Below are 19549 nucleotides of genomic sequence, written 5' to 3' on the forward strand. Positions count from 1 at the left end.
GTCTGTGTGTGCCCTGCGATTGGCTGGCAACCAGCTCAGGGCGCCCCCCCCCCACCACCCCTACTGCCCGACGACAGCTGGGCTCCAGCACGCCCCGCGACCCATGTGAGGATAAAACCATTAATGGATGGATATTTATAGTGCTTTTAGAAATCAGTGAAATATTTTGAGCATCTTTGTTTGAGTTGTGGTCAGACTGTGCTTCAGGTGCACTTCATGGTTTGCTCTTGGATCATTTATTCTTTTCTAATATTTTTGGGTAATTCTGTATTTTTGTGTATTCTTCACATTTTAAATGTTATAATTTTTGTCGAACATCGCTGCAATTTCCCTAATATTTATACATCTTACGAATATATATATTTTTTTATATTTTCTTAGATTTGTGTATATTGCACACAATAGAAAAAAGTACTTGTTATATTTACAGCGCGTCAACCTCACAGTGCAGCGGTACCGGGTTCGATCCCAGCTCCTTCCTTCCTGTGAGTACCTGTGAGTTTACATGTTCTCCCCGGGCCTGCGTGGGTTTTCTCCGGGTACTCCGGTTTCCTCCCACGTTCCAAAAACATGCATGGCAGGCTGATTGAACACTCTAAATTGTCCCTAGGTGTGAGTGTGAGCGCGGATGGTTGTTCGTCTGTGTGTGCCCTGCGATTGGCTGGCAACCAGCTCAGGGTGCCCCCCCCACCACCCGAAGACAGCTGGGATAGGCTCCAGCACGCCCCGCGACCCATGTGAGGATAAAACCATTAATGGATGGATATTTATAGTGCTTTTAGAAATCAGTGAAATATTTTGAGCATCTTTGTTTGAGTTGTGGTCGGACTGTGCTTCAGGTGCACTTCATGGTTTGCTCTTGGATCAAGATTTGGTCATGTGGAAAATAAAGAGAAATGGCGAGCTAAGGTTGAGACTCTCCTGCAAGCAGGATGCACCTTGCTGCAAATTTACATTTTATTTGATCTCGTTAGGATGACGATTCAAAAAAAAAAAAGAAAAAAGAAAATGAAACAAAAACAAAACACTCCTTCGCCTGCCAAGCAAAAAAAAAAAAGGAAAAAAAAGGGCTATTGGTTGATCATGACACTCCTTCGCCTGCCAAGCAAAAAAAAAAAAGGAAAAACAAGTGCTATTGGTTGATCATGAGTTCACAAATTAGAATAAAAAAAAAACAATTGAATAAAATAGCGCAACATGTAAAAACATTTTTTTTTCAGGAGCGACAACATGAGCTATGTACAAAAAACATCAACCAATCATTTCATGGATATGCCGTGTATATATACACGGTATATTAAAAACAAAACCAAAAAAACTGTATATAGCGTCTCTTTTGAACACCCGCTTTAAAAGAAAAAGCAGCTATTGGTCGATGTGAGGAGGTCATTTTTTTAAATATCCTTCAGCTGTAGATGTGGAACAGAAACAAATAAATAAAATCCGACAAGGAAAAGAGTGATCTCGTGTGTTGTATCCTGTGTGCTGTTTGTGTTTGGAATACTGCAGAGCCAGGAGATAAAAAAAAAAAAAAAATCTTCACCATCAACCAGCTTCTTTCAGCAGTTTGTTCAAGAGTTTCTCGAAGGACACTTTTTTCCCTTCTACTTTTTTCACAACAAGCAGTGAAAGAAGCCTTTCGACACGGGAGTGGGGAGCCCCTTTTTTCAACCTCTTTGTGGTTGTTTTTTTTTTTTTGGGGGGGGGTCCAGTTCCTCAGAAACCTCGACGGGGGTCCATATAAGTACAGTGGCGCCTTGAGATACGACTTTAATTCATTATGTGACCACATTCTTATCTGAAATCATAATTGCACAGAAAAAATACTTATAATCTGTGAAAGTCTCCCCAAAAAGCAAAAAATTGTCATGTTTTTTTTTTTAATGAGAAAAATAGCACTCTACTATTTCCTTCAGTCAATGGCAACCTACTCTTGTACTTTATAAACACATAAAGTAATGACACAATTAAATATAATGTGAACAATTGGGGGCAGTACATTACAGCCATACAGATATTTGGATCTGATCAGTTTCACAGTAAGCAACAGTATCGTTAGTTCTTCTTTGTAGAGGATAAAGAATATACACCAGTGAGTTGCGAAGGTGAAATTATCTGTCTACACGTGTGACTCCACTTTTTGAATTTAAATATCTGTTGCTTACATGGTTAGAACACCATGACTGGAGCTATTTGAGAGCCAGACTATGGCATTATATATTCCATTAAACTGAGCGTACTTTTCGAAGGAAAACCTGTGGTTAATTTTAATATTCGGGTAGTTAGCAGCTCAAAGACGCTTTTTTGAAGAATTGTAACTTTTTGCCAAACTGCTTATTGTGAAGTGTGTTGAACTGAAGACACTGCTACCATGCAGCACTCGTATCTCTCATTTTTTTGCTTTCAAGTTCAAGCCCCCCCCCCCCCCAAAAAAGAAAAAATCTAGAATCTAGAAATAATTGTGTCGGGTCACTTGTATCTTAAGGCGCCACTGTCGTGTCCATCTCTCTCATTTTCAAAACAACTAGAGAAAGAGAGCTTTTAACGTGGCAGTGGGGAACGTCTTTGTGGTTGTTCTTTTTTGGGGCGGCGATCCATTTTCTCCAATGCCTTGGCAGGGGTCCATATATGTAGTTTCTTTCTGCTCCCCCCCACACAATAACCAGAGAATGAAGTCTTTCAGCACAGGAATGGGGAACCCTCCCACTTTTTTTTTTTTTTTTAAGGGGCTTATATGTACATATGTCGTTTCCCACCCCTTGGTTTCATCCCAAAGTTGTTTTTTGTTGTTGTTAGCAGCCTTGTTTCACAGTTGAATTCTTTATCCACAAAATTGGCAAAATTCATATTTCTCTCTCTATTTATATATATATAGTATGTACAGAGGTAAGCTGGAGGAGGTTCTACTTACAAAAAGCACTGTAGTGTGTGTGTAGCAAAAGTAAAAATCCTGAGATATGCATTGAGGGTTTTCTGGAGAGTGTGTGATTTATGTGTGTTTATGTGTTTAAAAAAAAAAAAAAAAAAGATTCTGTGGGAGGAGGGGGTCCGGTTAGGAGGGGCTGTGTCGTGGTAGAGCCAGTATGCGTCCGTTGCTCTTGCCGCCATTCATGTGCACGAAGGGGATGTGGTGCTCCTCGTAACTTCCCCCGCCTCCGTCCCTGTCGGGGCAGCAGCGGAGTTCCCTCTGCGAGTAGGAAGAAGGGTCGAGCGGAATGCTCTCCATGTTGTCCACATCCAGGTCCAGGTCGTCGGCGCTCTCGGGGGGCTTGTTGTCTTCGCTGTAGAAGAAGGAGCGCTGGCGGTAGGACGGGTGCAGGTCGTCACGCAGCATCTCGATGATCTCCTGGAAGGACGGACGCATCTTGGGGTTGTACTGCCAGCACATTTGCATCAGGTTGTGTCTGGAAGAAGGGAAGCAAGCGGAATGGCAACGGTGAAAACATACACATTTGTGGTTCGGCATTAGTGTGAAAAAAAAAAAAAAAAAAAAAAATTTAATTCCTATCTCAATTTGTGTTTGCGTTGACTAGTTTGTTGAGTCCTGTAATTATCTTGGGATAGTGTTTGACTCAAATCTTAAATTTAACATAAACACTGAATTAAAAAAATTTTATCATGCTTTTATTGAAAGTCTTCTAACTTTTAATGGGCTGTCTGTGAAAGACAAAAACAGCATTGTCAAAGTGTGCGCCAAAGTTGTTGGACTTAAGTGCAATTTGGGAGGAACAAGTAGCGAGGTAAGCAAAAAAATATATAATTTTTTTTTAAATCTCTCCTCTTTCTCTCTCTCTCTCTCTCTCTCTCTCTCTCTCTCTCTCTCTCTCTCTCTCTCTCTCTCCATAAATATACATTAAATATTTTGCACATTATACATTTTGCACATATAATATTTGCATATTATATAATATTTTGTCCATATTTTTAAAAGTATTTTGTCATGAACCTGGTTAATAAGTTCGTGGTCGTATGTGGCCCTCGCAGTTGCACTGATGAAAACTTGTGGCCCCCTCCAACATCGACATGCGAGATGTAATGGGGTTGATGCGTTCTGATTCTCTCTGTTTTAAGTGCTTTGCTGCCATCTTGTGGCATCAAAATGTAATTACAGATATTTGGAGGGGGTGGGTAATGTCAATTGTTTGCGAAATGTTGCAGGGCTCGGCCCTACCACAACTAACAACCACCCCCTTAAAAAGTTTACAATTGCCAACACAGTCAAACCTCGGTTTTAGAATGTCTCGGTTCTCGTCCAATTCGGTTTTCGACCAAAGATTTGGAGTTTTTTTTATGCCTCGGATGACTAACAAATATTGGTTCTCGAACAAACTGAGCACACTTGAATGCACCATTTGACTCCTCTCAACCTCCTTACATGAGGAAGTGACGCTTCCTCGTGTTTGCTTTCCATTGTGAGCAGACGTGTTCAGTAAACATTTTTATTTTAAAAAGAGCGTGGTTTCGGTTTTCGAACAATTTCGGTTTTCGAACAGCCTTCTGGAACGGATTATGGACGAAAACCGAGGTTTGACTGTATTTATGTTTTAACTGTAAATAAAATAAACGTTGACAGTTGTACATTGTTGACATTATCTTGTACTCACAGTCGGTCTGCGCAGTTGTCCGGTCGATCCAGGTATCCTCCGTCCATGACAAACTTGAGCACCTGCTCGTTGGAGAGGCCCTGGTAAGGCTGCTCGGCCAGCGTGCTGATCTCCCACAGCACCACCCCGAACGACCTGCCCGCAAGGGGAAAAAAAAACATTGTGATCCAAAAACCTTCTTCATCTGACGTTCAAATCGGTGAATTACCGACCAGCAGTCCGAATGTGCAGTGAACACCCCATCTTTCAGAGACTCGGGTGCCATCCACCTGACGGGCAGCAGGCCCTTCCCTCCTTTACGGTAATAGTCTGTCTCGTAGATGTCTCGGGTCATGCCAAAATCTGAACAGAGAAGAATAACAAGTTGATTCAGCGAAAGCAATAAAACTCCATATCTTTGGAAAAATTGGGGAAAATAACACGACCGTGTCGAGTCGACTTTTCCAAAGTGTAAAACGCACCTCCTATTTTGACGGTGAAGTCTTGCGCCACCATGCAGTTCCTGGCGGCGAGGTCTCGATGCACGAACTTCTTAGCGTTGAGGTAGGCCATGCCGTCGGCAATTTCGGCCGCCATCTGGATCATCTCCTTGAGCGTGGGAGGTGGACGGCCCGGGTTGTTCTGACAATCACATCGTTTTATTTATTCACTGTTTAATGTTGCGAGTACACTGCGGCTGCCCGAGGGAATGTACGAGAAGGTGTTATTACCTCAGCATCAGGGCGCAGGGAGCGCAGGTAGCTCTTCAGGTCCCCGTGGGTCATCAGCTCCATGACCACCAGGGTGGGCTGACCTTTAGACACCACGCCTAGCAGACGTACCTAAAAAAAAAAAAAAAAAAAAGGGACGATAGATTTGCTGACCGTAAACCGCATTGACATTTCAGACAGTTGATATATATACCCCCCCCCCCGCACCCAATATTTTACTACCTTGTATCTTTTTTCTTTGTGTATATTTTATTGAGTAATTATATCTATTTTTTGGTTAATATTCTGATGTAATTATTGTTGTATCGTATTTGTATTCTTTCCAAATATTTGTGTACTTATTCCTATGTTACAAGTTTTTTTTTCTTTTTTTTTCAAATGTTGCAATATTTTTTGAAATCTATTGTAAAAATCATCTTTCGTTTGGTGTCATTTTCTGACATTCTTACTTCTTTGCAATCATTTTCTGTTTAAAATTTTTTTTGGTCAAATATTTTGCTTTATTTATTTATTTATTTATTTTTTACATTTTTGTCTAATGCTTTGTATTACTATATATACAAATAAGTGTATTTTTCCATCTAATATTTGTGTACCAATTGTACCGAAGGCTTTGACTTTTCATTTTTAGAATGAGGGCCTCTTCTTCTTCTCAAAAAAAAAAAAAAAAAAACCCCCTAAGGAATTCAAATTTGTCAGGTAATATGTGTTGGCATGACTGTGCAGAGGCTGTAGCTGTTGCGCTTACCACGTGGTGGCAGCTGAAAGCCTTCATGACGGAAGCCTCGTTGAGGAACTCAATCCTCTCGCGCAGGCTGGCCGACTCGTTGACCGTCTTGACGGCCACGTGCGTCTCCCCCTCGCCCTTGACGATGTCCTTGGCGATGCCCTCGTACACCATGCCGAACGAGCCCTGGCCCAGCTCTCGCAGGATTTTGATTTTCTCGCGGGCCACCTCCCACTCGTCCTCCTCATACACTGCGTTCATTCGCATTTGCGGTTGGGTCAACGTAGATGCGCACACACAACATTGTAAAGTGACCATATGTCAATCTACTAATTGATGTTTAATGGCGTCAGATTGGTCGGAGGAATACGAGATCAGATGGTGAGGTTGTGCCTTACTGTCATTAGCGCTGAGATACTCGGGGTTGGACGAGGCGTAGATAGGACCGCTGGGCCCTTGAGTTTGGCTGAAAGGAAAACAATCGCATCAGTTCACAGAAGAAGCGCGGCGCTTTGAGACGAGCGGCGGAGGCGGCCTACCTCTTTTTGAACATGGCAAATCCCGCCAAGGCTGCAAAGAGGACGAGCACGCAGATGACCGGTCCGATCACGATCTTCGCGATGTTGAGAGGATCTCCTGGTGGAAAAAAAAAAAAACAAAAAAAGTATCTGATGTGAGACACGCACCGCATTCCCATGTCGTCAACACATCACTGAAAGCAAAGACTTACTCGCGTCTTGTACGTAGAAGTAGGTGGGATTGGTCCACGAGCCGTTCCCGGCCAGGGAGGTGGCTCGGATCCTCACCGTGTAGTTGCCGGAGTGCATCACCCGCAGTTTGCAGCCCCGCGTGGCTTTGTACATGTTCCTTGACACGCAGTGGTGCAGCTCCTGGGCCACAACAGCTCATTCAACTCACGGGCCAAGTCTCATTTCTTCAGTTGCCATCTTCCCGGAAGGAGATGGCAATATTTTTCCACTGTATTTTCATGATAATGTTCTTGTCGTCTTCTTTTGAGTACCCATGTTTTGTTTTTTTTTTCGTTTTACTTTGTATTGATGGAATATCATATTTTTTTATGTATATGTTTGAAAATATTTTTTGCTGACCTAAAACTGTATTTTTTTCACTTTTCCACTGTATTTTCATGATAATGTTCTTGTTGTCTTCTTTTGAGTACCCGTGTTTTTTTTTTTTTCTTTCGTTTTACTTTGTATTGATGGAATATCATATTTTTTATGTATATGTTTGAAAATATTTTTTGCTGACCTAAAACTGTATTTTTTTCATCATTTTTGCTTTGGCTCTCATGTTGACGTGATGAATGATCGTCTTTGCTTTCACAAATCTGTAACTGATATCTTTGACAACATGACACTCTTCCAGCGTTTCATCTCTAGTTCACGTTATTTGTCGATGAAAGATAAAGTGGAAAGCGGTCGGAGGGACCTTTGATGTCGGCGCCGCGGTTTTGATTAGCGGCAAAGTCCGCTCACCTCGCTGTCGCCGATGCGCTTGTAGTTGACCTCGTACAGGATGATCATGCCGTTGGGGGCGGCGGGCTCCTGCCAGGTGATGTGCGCAATCATGTCGGACACCTCGTACGTGATGGGGCCCGTGATGTCATCGGCTTTGTCTGCAGGGGAACGCATAAAATGTCACAGGAAGGTGTGCTATTTGCTTTGTCCGTACATCGGTTGTGTATTTATTTGACTGACAACTCCTATTATGATTCGAGTGGACTTTCTAAAACAAAAACAAAAAAAAAAATCGATAATAAAAGTTAAGTGTTTCCTGAAAACTATTTTCTTGAAAAGCGTGCGAGCGTGTAGAGTGCGGTGGCTCACCCTCAGGCATGGTGCGGGCGCTGACGTAGGCTGCCATGCTGCAGCGGGCTGCGTCGGTGGGGTGGTTGCAGGCGTGGATTTCGATCTGGTAGCTGGTGAAGTGGCGCAGGTTGGAGATGACCGTGGACTCTTTGGCTAGCACGGTGACCACCGTCTTGGTGCTCTCGAACATCTCCTCGTCCTCGGGGATGACGGTGCTCGACAGCCCGCCGGAAGCGGCAGTGGGGGACGGGCGCGTTTGGTTGGCCACGCCCATCGCCGAGCGCCGTTGTCTTGAGCGTCTGCAAAGTGAAAATTGATTTTCTTATTTCGTCGTAAAATTACACCTTTTTCAGAAAAAAATGCAGAAAATCTTCTAGGAAGCTGAAAGAAAGCTCTCTGTGAGAACTTTTTTTCCTATCCAGAAAATCTCAAAATGAAGACTTTTTTTTTTCCTAGGAAGCTGAAAGAAAGCTCTCTGTGAGAACTTTTTTTCCTCAAAAAGATTTGACTTGACTACCCCTTTAAGGTTTCGCGTAGGGAAGTCTTACTTCATCTCAAAAACTTCATTGTGGAGGTAGTTCTCAAAGGTCTTGCGGTACTCCAGCTCCTCCTTCTCCTTCTTGAGCTCCTTGTCCGTTTTGGGGCAGGCACAGCATCGCGTGCCGGGTCCCTGCTCTTCCGTCTGGTTCCACTTCTGCTCCTCGTCTCCGTCCACCTGAGTCGGTACCCGCGAGGGCAGCTTCATCCCTGCGAAAACGGGAAGATGCTGTCACAAAAAGAGGGCGGGGCAAGGGCCACGCATGCGCGGGCTTATATAAAACCCGTGGCCAAAACGTTTTGCTCTTTCACCCATATGAAATTCTGAATTATGTTCACCGCTAAGTGTTGTTCACGCACCTTCCAGCATGACTATTGTTTTGACTTGCCTCGCCCTACTCAACCAATCCTTGACCTTTTGCTTTGCGCAGTAAGGCAAGAAATAATGTCATCACTATAACCGTCATCATTGCTAATCGTTTAATCGCGTTCATGACCCGCTCTGATTGTACCGTGACCGGTTGGCTATTTTAGGCACTCGAATCACTGGACGATCCGTGTCCGTCCATCATGACGGCACACGCATAAGTGTCGTCGACGTCTCACCCTTCTGGCAGTAGTCAAACTTGTAGAGTTCACTGGCCTCGGCCTGCCGCTGACAGAAGACCAGGTAGTGGGTGATATTGCCGTTGGGGTCGTTGGGGGGCTTCCACTTCAGTATGATCTGCGAGGACGAGTTGGATGACGAGATGGGGTCGAGAGGGACCGATGGTTCTGTGGACGCAAAGATATCGACACAACATTGAATATCCAGTCCATGCACCGCCACAGAGCTCAATGCTGACCAACTTTTGGGGGTGGGGGAACATAAATAAATCAAACGTTCATTTTGGGATGCAAGAGATAGCCGATGAGTGCTGTTGACGTTCTGCTATAGTTCGTGACATTTTTAATCATTTCTTTTCACTGTTTGTGATTGTACAATTGATTTTTACTCCCCGTAGAGAAAGCCCTCGGTATGCAGCTGCGGTTGTTTTAAAGTGCGGTATAAATAAAGGCTTGAGTTCTGTGGGAGTTGGCACTGACAAGTGCACACGTCGTTCCGATTCTATTTCAGTGCTTTTGTTTGTATATATGAATAAATAGGTATAAAACACTAGTGGGGCTGATAATACGCGGCCAACTTTATTTATAGGTACGATACGGATGAGAGCTTCACCTGAAGTAACTAAAGTCCAGAAAGTAGTTGCATATGGGACCGATGCTGTTTCCGACCATTTTGGCTCTCTGGATGTCAGCGTAAAGGCGAACACAGACTATTTGGGCACCAAACCAACTGCTGCTTATAGGGAAGCCACGGCTGACAATCTGACGCGACATGGACGAGGGAACCTTGGAGTGAGGGGTGCCAGACAGGGTAAGAGCGCCACCACCCTGCCCTTCACATGGCAACCGAGCATTCATGGGCACATCTAAAGAATCTGCGTACAAGCTTTTCCATATGGTGTTAATAATATACGATATGCGGTGCGTTTCAGATGGAAAAATTGGCAGAACACTGTCCTCTTTTTTCCCCCCCCGCCATCTTTCCACGAGTAATTTATTTCAGGAGGTGGGAAAGATGGCGGCTGTCATATAGTCTAAGAATCCCCTGGAGAGCACTTGGTCATAACTGATGATCCCGGATTGAACAAAGTTGCACTCGAGCCATACGTTACAATATTGTGCTTGGCCAACGTGGCCGTGGGAGCCGTGGAAATAAAAGCAAGTGGTCAAAATATTGATTTTCTCGCACGAGCAAAGGAGCCCGATTGATGGTCCAAAAAAGACGGCTCTAATAGTTGGCATTATTTCTCAAGAACGTCATCGGGAAAGAAATCACGTCCAAGTGGGGTTGCAGCGTTACACGAATTAAGAAGAAGAAGAAAAAAAAAAAATCTCAAAAGAATCCGAGAAAAAAGCTGCAATGAGAACAGAATCGGAACTTTACCGGGGAAAAGTGACGATTAAAGTTCTTAAGACTTTTTCTGTAACATATTGCCTCTTCTCTAATTGAGGCCGTGTATCACCCACTCGGTCGTCCACTTGAAACAAAACCACCTCCCTCCCTTTATTCGCGTACGTAATTCGACAGATGACGTGAAGTCTTACTTGTTGCGTTGGTGCGCACGTAGATGATGTCGCTCTTGGCCCCGTGGACCTGGTGCTCGTCGGAGGCGGAGAGCTGCGTCTTGACCATGATGGCGTACTGCGTCCAAGGCTTGAGGGGCAAGATGAGGTGGCCCGGCTCAAAGTGGTACTTGTCGCCCTCGGGGGAGCGCGGCGGCGGGTCCACGTCGGCGATCACCCAGCTGTTGGAGCCGCACGCGTCCTGCCCGTCAAACTCGGTCACGTTCTGAAACGGCCTGAGAAGATCACAGCGCGATATTATTCCGGGCAATATGGCCGAGTCTACGAACGGTCAACGGTAAACACGCTTTTTGCAAAGAGAAATGCTCATGTTCCAAGAACAAATTCAATGTGTTGCTGTCGTGTTATAAAACGGCCCTGATCTCAAAAGAATGAGGTTATTATTTGAAACAAGATGGAATGGAACAAGACTACTTTTGTCATACGGCAAGAACGCATTTGTTGGGACTGTTACAACAATGGTCCTAAGGTTACATGCCGGGTAAGAGTCGCAACGCTCAATGAAAAAATATCAACTAAAAAGGAACGGTGAGCCCCCGACGCCCAAGAAACATGTCGGTAATATGTCATCAATTTAACCGGCGAATGTCAAAACAACCAATGAATTATCATCAAATCAATGGAGGTCATCCAGTGGCCCGGAACGTCATTTGGTGGATTTGTAAAGCGCTAGCCAGCCGACTCCCATGTTTCGAAACACACGTTCACATTTTGTCACGTCATCCATTCCGGTTGCAGCTGAAAACAATATACAGTACATTTGGCGTACACTCCGGTCACACAGGAAGTGGAAAAGAACTTACGCCTCTTTATAGAGCACCATGAAGCCCAGGAGGTCTCTGAAGTCTGGAGGCCAGAAGGCTTCCCACTTCACCATGATCTTATCGCTCTTGGTGCGGATCTGAGTGAACTTCAGCACGTGATTCTCACCTGGCAAAACGCATTTGGGTCATGAGGTAAAGAAAGGTGCAAAAGACGTTCGTTCCCGAGTGATACAGATGTGCTCAAAGGGCGACTTAAGATGAAGTGCGCGCACTCGATCATTTGAATGTGCCGAAACGTTTTTTTTTTTGAAGTGAATGAAATCGAAACGCCGTGTTGCCGACGGGCCATCAAGCTTTCGGCACCGCTCCCGGCGGCCATTCGGAGTCCCGTCGCTACAGACGTTGACTTTCGCTTGAAAACAGACTCACAAAATCATGCTCGTTCGTGAGGTGATGCCAAGAAAAGCCGCTGGTGAAACGATGACCGATAAAGGTGCGTCAATCTCCACGGCAACACGACTTACACGATGCCTGGTCGCCGTTGGTCTTGGACGCGATGTCGTTCCTGCGCTCCCGGGTGCCGGCGACCTCTTCCATCTTGCGAATCTCCGACATGCACAACTTGGAGTTGTAGTGGAAGAACATGCGTCCCTGCAGGATGCTCAGCTTGTGCTTGGACCAGTCCCACAGCTGTCGCAGGTTCTGGTTGTCCAGGGCGTAGAAGGAGTAATTGCTATGGGGGGGGCGGGGGACAGACAAGGTTGAGGAATGGTAACTGGTTCATGGAAGTCAGTGGTTCTCAACTGGGGATGGTCCATCCATCCATTCTCTTCCGTTTCCAAAGCTCAGACTTCTCGCTCCCAAGCCACTTCCCCGGAGGTGTTTCCACATCAACCAATACACATCGTCCCTCCATAGTCCCGGCGGCTTCCGGGGCAGCCTCCCGGTGGGACGTGTCCGGACCACCTCACGAGGGAGACGTCCAGGAGGCATCCCGATCAAATGCCCAAGCCACCTCATCGGGGTTCTCTCAATGCGCAAAAGCAATGCCTCCACTCTGAGCGGCTCCCTGATGACGAAGCTACTCATTTTATTTCAAAGGGAGAGCCCGGACACTCTCAGCAAAATAATGATCAATAAATTATGTCATTTCATTTTGAAGACGCGCATACCCGACATATGCTGTCTTCTCCCCAACGCGATGTGATATTGGGCTTTCTGGTGAAATATCAGAATGATTATACTGTAACCTTTGCAGGTGTACTGTACTTAATTTCACCTTGTCGAAATATTTGAATGCGCAAAAAAAGAAGCAGAATGGAAAACAGTCACAATTGCGGGGCTGAACTGGAATGTAACCCCCCCCCACGGGAGATGAAATCTGCAAAGTAGCGACCAAATATTTATTTTACTATTCACAGCGGACTCTCGCTATTCATGGGGGATACGGTCGGTCGTGACTGGGCCGCTGTGCGAATAGCAAAAATACCCACACACACACTATATGAAAAAAGAAAAAAATTGTATTTGAATTCAGTCGCGATGTAGAGAGGGTGCAATACGGTCCCACACAGAACATATTTGGTAAGCGACAGGAAATGTTACTCATTTCTGCTCTACTCACTCGTTTGCTCTGTCAACATAAACAGCGCAAGCGCAGCTCAGACGATGGCAAGCGGGAATCGTCATGAGCAATATGCCTTGTGGAACGAGCAAATTGATTTGAAACAGCGTTTAAAAACACAACACATTGTGGTAGGTTTGGCATTGTCAAATATTTTTAGGACTGATTACAGTACTCTATCGTTAATACGATTGTTCAATCGGATATTTTTGTTTTTCCACTATGCAGCAAAGCCGGAAAAGTGAATTGCAAAAAAAAAAATAAAAAATAAAAAAGCGACAGACAAGTAGTGAATGCGTAAACGGTGTTTGCATTATGAGGGTGTACTTGTGTAAAAAAGGTTTTTGAGAACCTCTGCAGCAGGTAGAGGACAATGCCTCACCCAATTTCCGTCTCCTCCCCACGGACGACACGAAGCTTGCGGAAGAAGGACAGCGAAACCAGGGCGTAGGAGCGCCGCACCGTCAGGTAGCCGGTGATCTCCTCCAACTGGCCCAGGCTGGCCTCCAGCTCCGCCGCTATGTTGTCTGACGCAAAAACAAACAAACAAACAAAACAACCACCGAGAGTTCGTCATGTCGCCTGGTCCGACTTCAAAGGTGGCGATTTTTGGGTGCTTACTTCCTCCGCGCAGGTTGATGACCAGGCTGCCATTGAGGACGGTGCAGCCCCTCAGCGCCTGCGCTGCCGTGACCGAGTCCACGATTTTCAGACCAATGCACACCTTGGGGCAGAGCCCGGCACATGGGGTGCAGTTCAGCCTGCGTAGCCGTGAAACAAAAACATGTTCGTATGTTACACCTGCGGGGAAAATGTCAACTGTGTTCACCTTGGAATTCTTAGAGACAAAAAAAATAAATAAAAAATAGAAAGATGCTCTGCCCACTGGATGCCTGTTGCGAATCAAAGCGGCAGTACCCATCAAATACATAAAGTGTCTCTCACTCAGATGAATTCAAGCGTGGAGTTTATGGAATGATGATCTTCTATTCGGAGCAGGCGGCGTCTTTGGGGATGCGGTCGCTTGTTCCACCCATTCTGCCTCATTTAGTGCTACCTCCTCCTCCTCTTAATTTTGTTGTAATTGAAGACCACTTTGTAAAAATGTGATCACACCATAATATTGTGTGAGCTTTTTTTTTTTTTTTACGCAACCCATGTGTTCCGCCTATTTCGTCTTGTTTACTTTCATTTCTCCATAGTAGTCCTTTTTCATCTCGTTTTAAACTCCACTTTCAGGACTACAGCATATTTTTGGTCTTTCCACAATGTTGTGTACGTCCACATTTTTCTTCCGGGGCCCACCTCGTCTTGTCCTATCAAGGTTTACAACTCCGTGCCATCTGTATGTTTATCTTGCAATAAACACCGTCTGATCGTTTTTCGTATGTGAGGCAAAGTTTATCCAAACAGCAAAGAATGAGAACATTAGCGTCAACGCTAACAGAGGGCTAAAGTAGGTAATCCGCAGTCGCCGCGGTAACGATAAGCATGCCCTTCTCCTTATCCCGCCCCGGTATCTGCTCCGCATCCTGAGAGAAATATCAAAGCCATTAGCGAATAAATGTTCCCACCGCTAAATGTGCTTGTCTGACATTTCTGCAACCCCCCCACCCCGGCTTGAGAGTGACTTTTGAAAAAGATGCACTGCGATGAAAAAAACTGTGACTATAAGGTGCACGGTAACAAAATAGCTCCATTATTATCTTTCGACTGAATTGAACCCGGTTAAACAAACTGCCTTATGTAATGTTTTCATATCGCATCTTCCCACAACAGCTGTGTGTGTCTGCCGCATTAATTTATGTCCCTGAAAAGTCCATCTGCGCAATCCCATCATTCATAACGCGGTGGTGGTGATGAGCACAAAGGCATACTCCAAAGTGCACCAGAAACGGATTCACTCAGCAGACACGCTGGTGGTGTGTCCCCCCCCCCCAACATCCCCAGAGTGATTAAGGTTGTGATTAAAGCGAGGATTAGACACCAGTGATGGAGGTTATGGTCATTGCTGTGATTGGTGCTGAAATATTTTGGTCTGGCGGCTTTATGATGACAGAACTGTTTTGTTTGGCAAAGCACAGAGACAACTGCGGAAAAAAAAAATAAAAAAAGAGTAAAAGTTGCGGGGAATGAACTGAACCGGCGCAGACATGCTCCACCCACAGGTCGAGATGACAACCCAAATTCCTCGCAATTTCTCATTGCTCACCCATCTGATATACGCGGTAGCAATTGAGCAAAACCTGGTGGACAATTTTGTCTTTGAAGGACCCCTGGAAAGTACCCACTTGGCCCTAAAATCCAACCAGCATATTTTCTGTCCCTTTTCAGGATAGCCTCTTGAAACTTTGTGCGGCTTACTGATTATAAACATGCCTACCAGATTTGGGGGCTGAATTTTCCCCAAACTTCGAGGGGAGCTACTAAACCTGTTGTTTTGTTGTTGTTTTTTTTTTTTTTTTTTTTACCGATTATTCCATTCAGATTCAGACTAATTTACCGAGATACAATTTGAAACAATCGAGGTGGCGCAGCGACTGATTATGGAACAAAAATGTCTGCATCTCCTCTGTTTGAGGGTCTACTCATGATAGACCATTGATAATAACTCTATAACGACTGTGGGTCAGCTCATTCACAGTGTTTTTCATGGCGGTGACTCCTCTATGAGGTCGAAATACGGAATAAAAAGAGAATAATACAAGTATTGTGGTCGCTTGGAGATTAACGACAGATTAAATCGGCTAAACAAACAATCGAGGAACGGCGGCGGCACTTAAAAAAAAAAAAAAAAAAAAAAGCCACATGTGCACTTTGAGCGTCGAGCGCAACGTTTATTCTGAGCGCCGGCGAGAGTTGAGCTGTGACGGAAGCGGTGCGGGAGTAAAAGTGCTGATAGGCGACAGTGCAAGAAGGGTTCAGTTGGAGGCAAATGCAGCAAGAGACTCAAAGCTCAACGCCAAACATGGTGGAACGTTATTATTGTCAGGACGTGGCCGTGATTGCCAGAACACAAAAATACGAAATTATAGGGTTCCCAAATAAACTGATTAAACAGCATTGCTCCACCATGTTGTGAGCGTGCGCGTTTATGTTCCCAGAGCTATGAGAGTCATTCAGTTTCAGTGACTCTATTTTTTTCGTTGGTGGTGTGTGTTTATTTATTTTTTTTAGTAAGGAAAAACAGGACTCAATATTATACTAAACAGAGTGCGCTAATTGTAATGAAATAGAATGTTAAGAATTAAACTGCGCGTCATGATTTAATGTTGCGATCCAATTCATTGTGCTGCTCTTTCTGCCATGTGCGCCTGCACCACCAGGAGGCATCGTGATGCAGCCATGCAGACGAAATAGAAAAAAGAAGAATTCTACTTTTACTATAAGTGACTCAGTCAGACGCTGTAATATTTGTCATTTTTCGGAGAGGATAAGGAACGTATGCCTGTGAGTATTGTGATATTATCTGTCTACACGTGTTGCTTCACTCTTTGTGTTCAAATATCCATGCTTCTAAAATTGCAACAATGGCTATCAAATTTGTTTACAAAAAGTCTTATGTTTTGTTTGATGGGAAACGTGAACTGGGAGTGGCATTAAAGAGGTTTCCTCTTCTTTTCTTCTTTTTTGCTTAACTGTTCAATTTTTGCCAAACTGCCGTTTCTGGTTAAACGAGTTGAGTTCGATGCGGTACTTGTATCTCAAATGTGCGCTCGGAAGTCAAAAAAGCTGAAACGTTTTTTGAAAAATGATTACGTCGGGTCACTCGTATCTCAAGGCTCCACTGTAAGGTACTTTGTTGTCACTTGGCCTGACAAGAACAATCAGGAATGTCGGGAGCTCACGTCGGCTGGCAGGCACGGCCAAAAATATGCAAGTTCCCTGATGAGGTCCGCGAGGCTGACGAGGAGCGATGTGAAGAAGGTTGTGGAGAGGTCAGCGCGTGTATAAATCCCCAATCCGGAGTGGGAAGTCAGATAGATAAATATCACAAAAACTGGAAATGGAGTCAAGTGGAGCAAAGGGGAAAACACTTCATGTCTGAGTCACTGAGACATTTATGTAGCAAGACAACATGCAGAGACTGAATTCGGCTCGAAAATAAAATAGGAAATATTTCCAGATTGCTCAAAACATCAATACAGTAGTCTGCTTTCTGTGTTGTTTAGTACACTTGAACTCTATTTGGATTCATTCAGCCCGGTCTGGACGGTCATTGGACCAAACCGGCCGACACCGAATGGGGGGCACCGAGTCAAAGCTTCCCACCGTCTTCCCCACCGATGTCGTTCGGAATAAACAACACCAACACTGACTAAGTCGGCGATGTCTACCCTGCAATTTGTCCAAAATTCTCATCTGCACAGGCACCATCCTGTCACTGCCTTGGCTGATGTTACCTTTGAAGGTGGAAAACTCCTGAGCTCATGTCTTCCCACCATTGCAGTTTATAAAGAAGAGCCACATGGCTGGGGGTTGTGGAAAAATACTGGCTTCTACGAATCTACCATTCTAATGCATCCCCCAATGTAACACTCAAATAATGACAGGAAAAGCTGTTCGGCGTGGAGGATACATTGCATGCCCACTCTCGAAAGGTGAAAATCTGCACGACAGAGACAGACCTTTTTTTTTTTTAAAAAAATAAAAAAGTTTAGGGGGAAAGGGACAGAGCCTTGCCATCAAGGGTGAAAATGAGCAAATAATTGACATTCCTCCTCAAGGGTCTTGTAATTGGGGATAAATGCCACAAGATGGCGGCAATGCACTTATAACGGAGACCCGACGTGAAAACCTTTTTTTAGGGAAATGACAGGGCGGCGGTGCACTTACGCCGAGGAGTTGACGGTGGTGTAGCCGGAGGGACACTCGGGGATGCAGGCGCCGTCGTGGATGACGTACTCGTGGCACTCGGGGCTCTGGCTACGCTCCTTCTCCCGCTTGCACCTGTCATTGAGGTCCCGGCAGAAGGCGAAGGAGACGCAGCGCCAGCCCTTGAAGGTGTAGTGGCCGTCGGGGCAGCGCTCCACGCAGCCGCCCTGGTGCCGCAGACCCCGGCAGGCCACGCAGTGAGCGGCCGACCGGGGCTCCAGGCAGCCGCCGAGGCACTGCTCGTGGCAGCACTGCTGGTCCCGGGTGCAGGCGCGGTATTTGCAGTGGACGGGACACACTTCGGGGGGGGGGGGAGACAAAAGGAGGTCGGGATGGTCAAGAGGGGTTGATCATGAAACCAAAGCGGCCATTTCATCTGGCTTGGAAAATAACATGCATCATTTCGAATGGAAGTAGCCCTGAAGGCACATGGAAAGCGTTGTTTGTTATCTCTGTTTATTCACAAGTTCACTTTCAGTGCAAATACATTCAATTGCATTATTTTAACGACGGGTCTTAAGGAATCGCTCTTTTTCTTTCATGAAACAGGTTCCGTCGGATAAATCACCTTTATTTGACACCCTCATCTTACAAAGGCGCCGTCTATGCAGAGTTATAATGTCGGAACTGAGACGGGAGACACATAAATCCTGCAAAAATGCATCGATGTCTGACCTAAAAAAAAAAACCCAAAACAAGACCTTAATATTGAGCTCAGGCGCAAGCCATTTTTGTTCATCTTTAACACAGAACACAGCAAATCGTATGCTATTAGAGCAAATGTGTGCTATCACAATCAAGGTTTTCCACATTCATGTCCAGTCGCGACTTGAGATACGAGTGACCCGACTGAGGACATTTTCAACATACGAGCCGTCATTCTGCCATTTTTTTTTTCTTTGACTTGAGAGCACAAACTGGAGATATGATTGCAGTCAAGATTTCAAGCCCGAAGCTTTATACTGCGAGTCAGATGTGCCAACCACTTGGTCACCACGCTGCTTCCAAACATTCCAAGAAAAAAGGCCTTCCCTAAACCACTTTTCCCCGTGCTATAGAGAGCATACACCCAGGAGGAATAAAGAGGTTGATATAGCTTTGCTGTTCCATAAAAGTGCTCATCAGGCAGAGCGAAATCCCTCGGTGAGCCAGTCAGCAGCGAGAGGATCATCTTGCTGTCAGCTAACAACAAGTGTTATTGTATACAAACAGCAGGGGGCCGGGCAAGGGGGGGGGGGGGGGGAGATCGACTATGGCTCAACACCAGCTAATGAGGAAGGACAATCTTCGGGCGGCGGGAAGTCAACACGAGCGACGGTTGACGTCTTTTGCAAGCGAGACACTTTTGTAATATGAAACTAATGTGTGACGGGTGACTCAAGAACCGACAACAACAAAAACGTGCGTCTTCATGAACACGAACAGAGTGATCCATGGCGGTGTGTGAACCAAGCACAGGAAAGAGAGGGGAGAAGAGATGTTGCGGGTTAACATACGAGGACCCGGTGAGGTGTCTGGCCTTTGAAGGACAGATAGCATGACGCAAGGCGACTGTTTTGCACGCGTCTGCATATATGTGTGTGTTTGGAATAATAAGCCTGTTATATAACATTAGATCAGGTGTGAAGGCACCTCCTCGTGTGTGTGTGTGTGTGTGTGTGTGTGTGTGTGTGTGTGTGTGTGTGTGTG

The 19549-nt window shown here is 45.2% G+C and overlaps 1 protein-coding gene across 1 annotated transcript in view; it reads right to left on the reverse strand.

The window, feature by feature from the left end:
* Positions 1–1600: 1600 nt before the first annotated feature.
* insra (insulin receptor a) overlaps positions 1601–19549 on the reverse strand; it is a 37784-nt gene continuing 19835 nt past the window's right edge. Inside the window, exons 3-21 of the mRNA XM_019856766.1 lie at positions 17822–18158; positions 13607–13746; positions 13368–13512; positions 11886–12094; positions 11401–11527; positions 10559–10812; positions 9014–9181; positions 8419–8617; positions 7889–8169; positions 7538–7677; positions 6772–6931; positions 6581–6677; positions 6440–6507; positions 6063–6292; positions 5315–5425; positions 5066–5225; positions 4817–4946; positions 4605–4739; positions 1601–3404 (exon numbers count right to left, since the gene is read on the reverse strand). Of these exons, the coding sequence (XP_019712325.1) occupies positions 3053–3404; positions 4605–4739; positions 4817–4946; positions 5066–5225; positions 5315–5425; positions 6063–6292; positions 6440–6507; positions 6581–6677; positions 6772–6931; positions 7538–7677; positions 7889–8169; positions 8419–8617; positions 9014–9181; positions 10559–10812; positions 11401–11527; positions 11886–12094; positions 13368–13512; positions 13607–13746; positions 17822–18158 (3443 nt within the window). The 3' untranslated portion in view covers positions 1601–3052. The remainder of the gene's footprint in view (positions 3405–4604; positions 4740–4816; positions 4947–5065; positions 5226–5314; positions 5426–6062; positions 6293–6439; positions 6508–6580; positions 6678–6771; positions 6932–7537; positions 7678–7888; positions 8170–8418; positions 8618–9013; positions 9182–10558; positions 10813–11400; positions 11528–11885; positions 12095–13367; positions 13513–13606; positions 13747–17821; positions 18159–19549) is intronic.

Source organism: Hippocampus comes, unplaced genomic scaffold (assembly GCF_001891065.2).
Source record: "Hippocampus comes isolate QL1 unplaced genomic scaffold, H_comes_QL1_v1.1 scaffold105, whole genome shotgun sequence".
Lineage (NCBI taxonomy): Eukaryota > Metazoa > Chordata > Actinopteri > Syngnathiformes > Syngnathidae > Hippocampus > Hippocampus comes.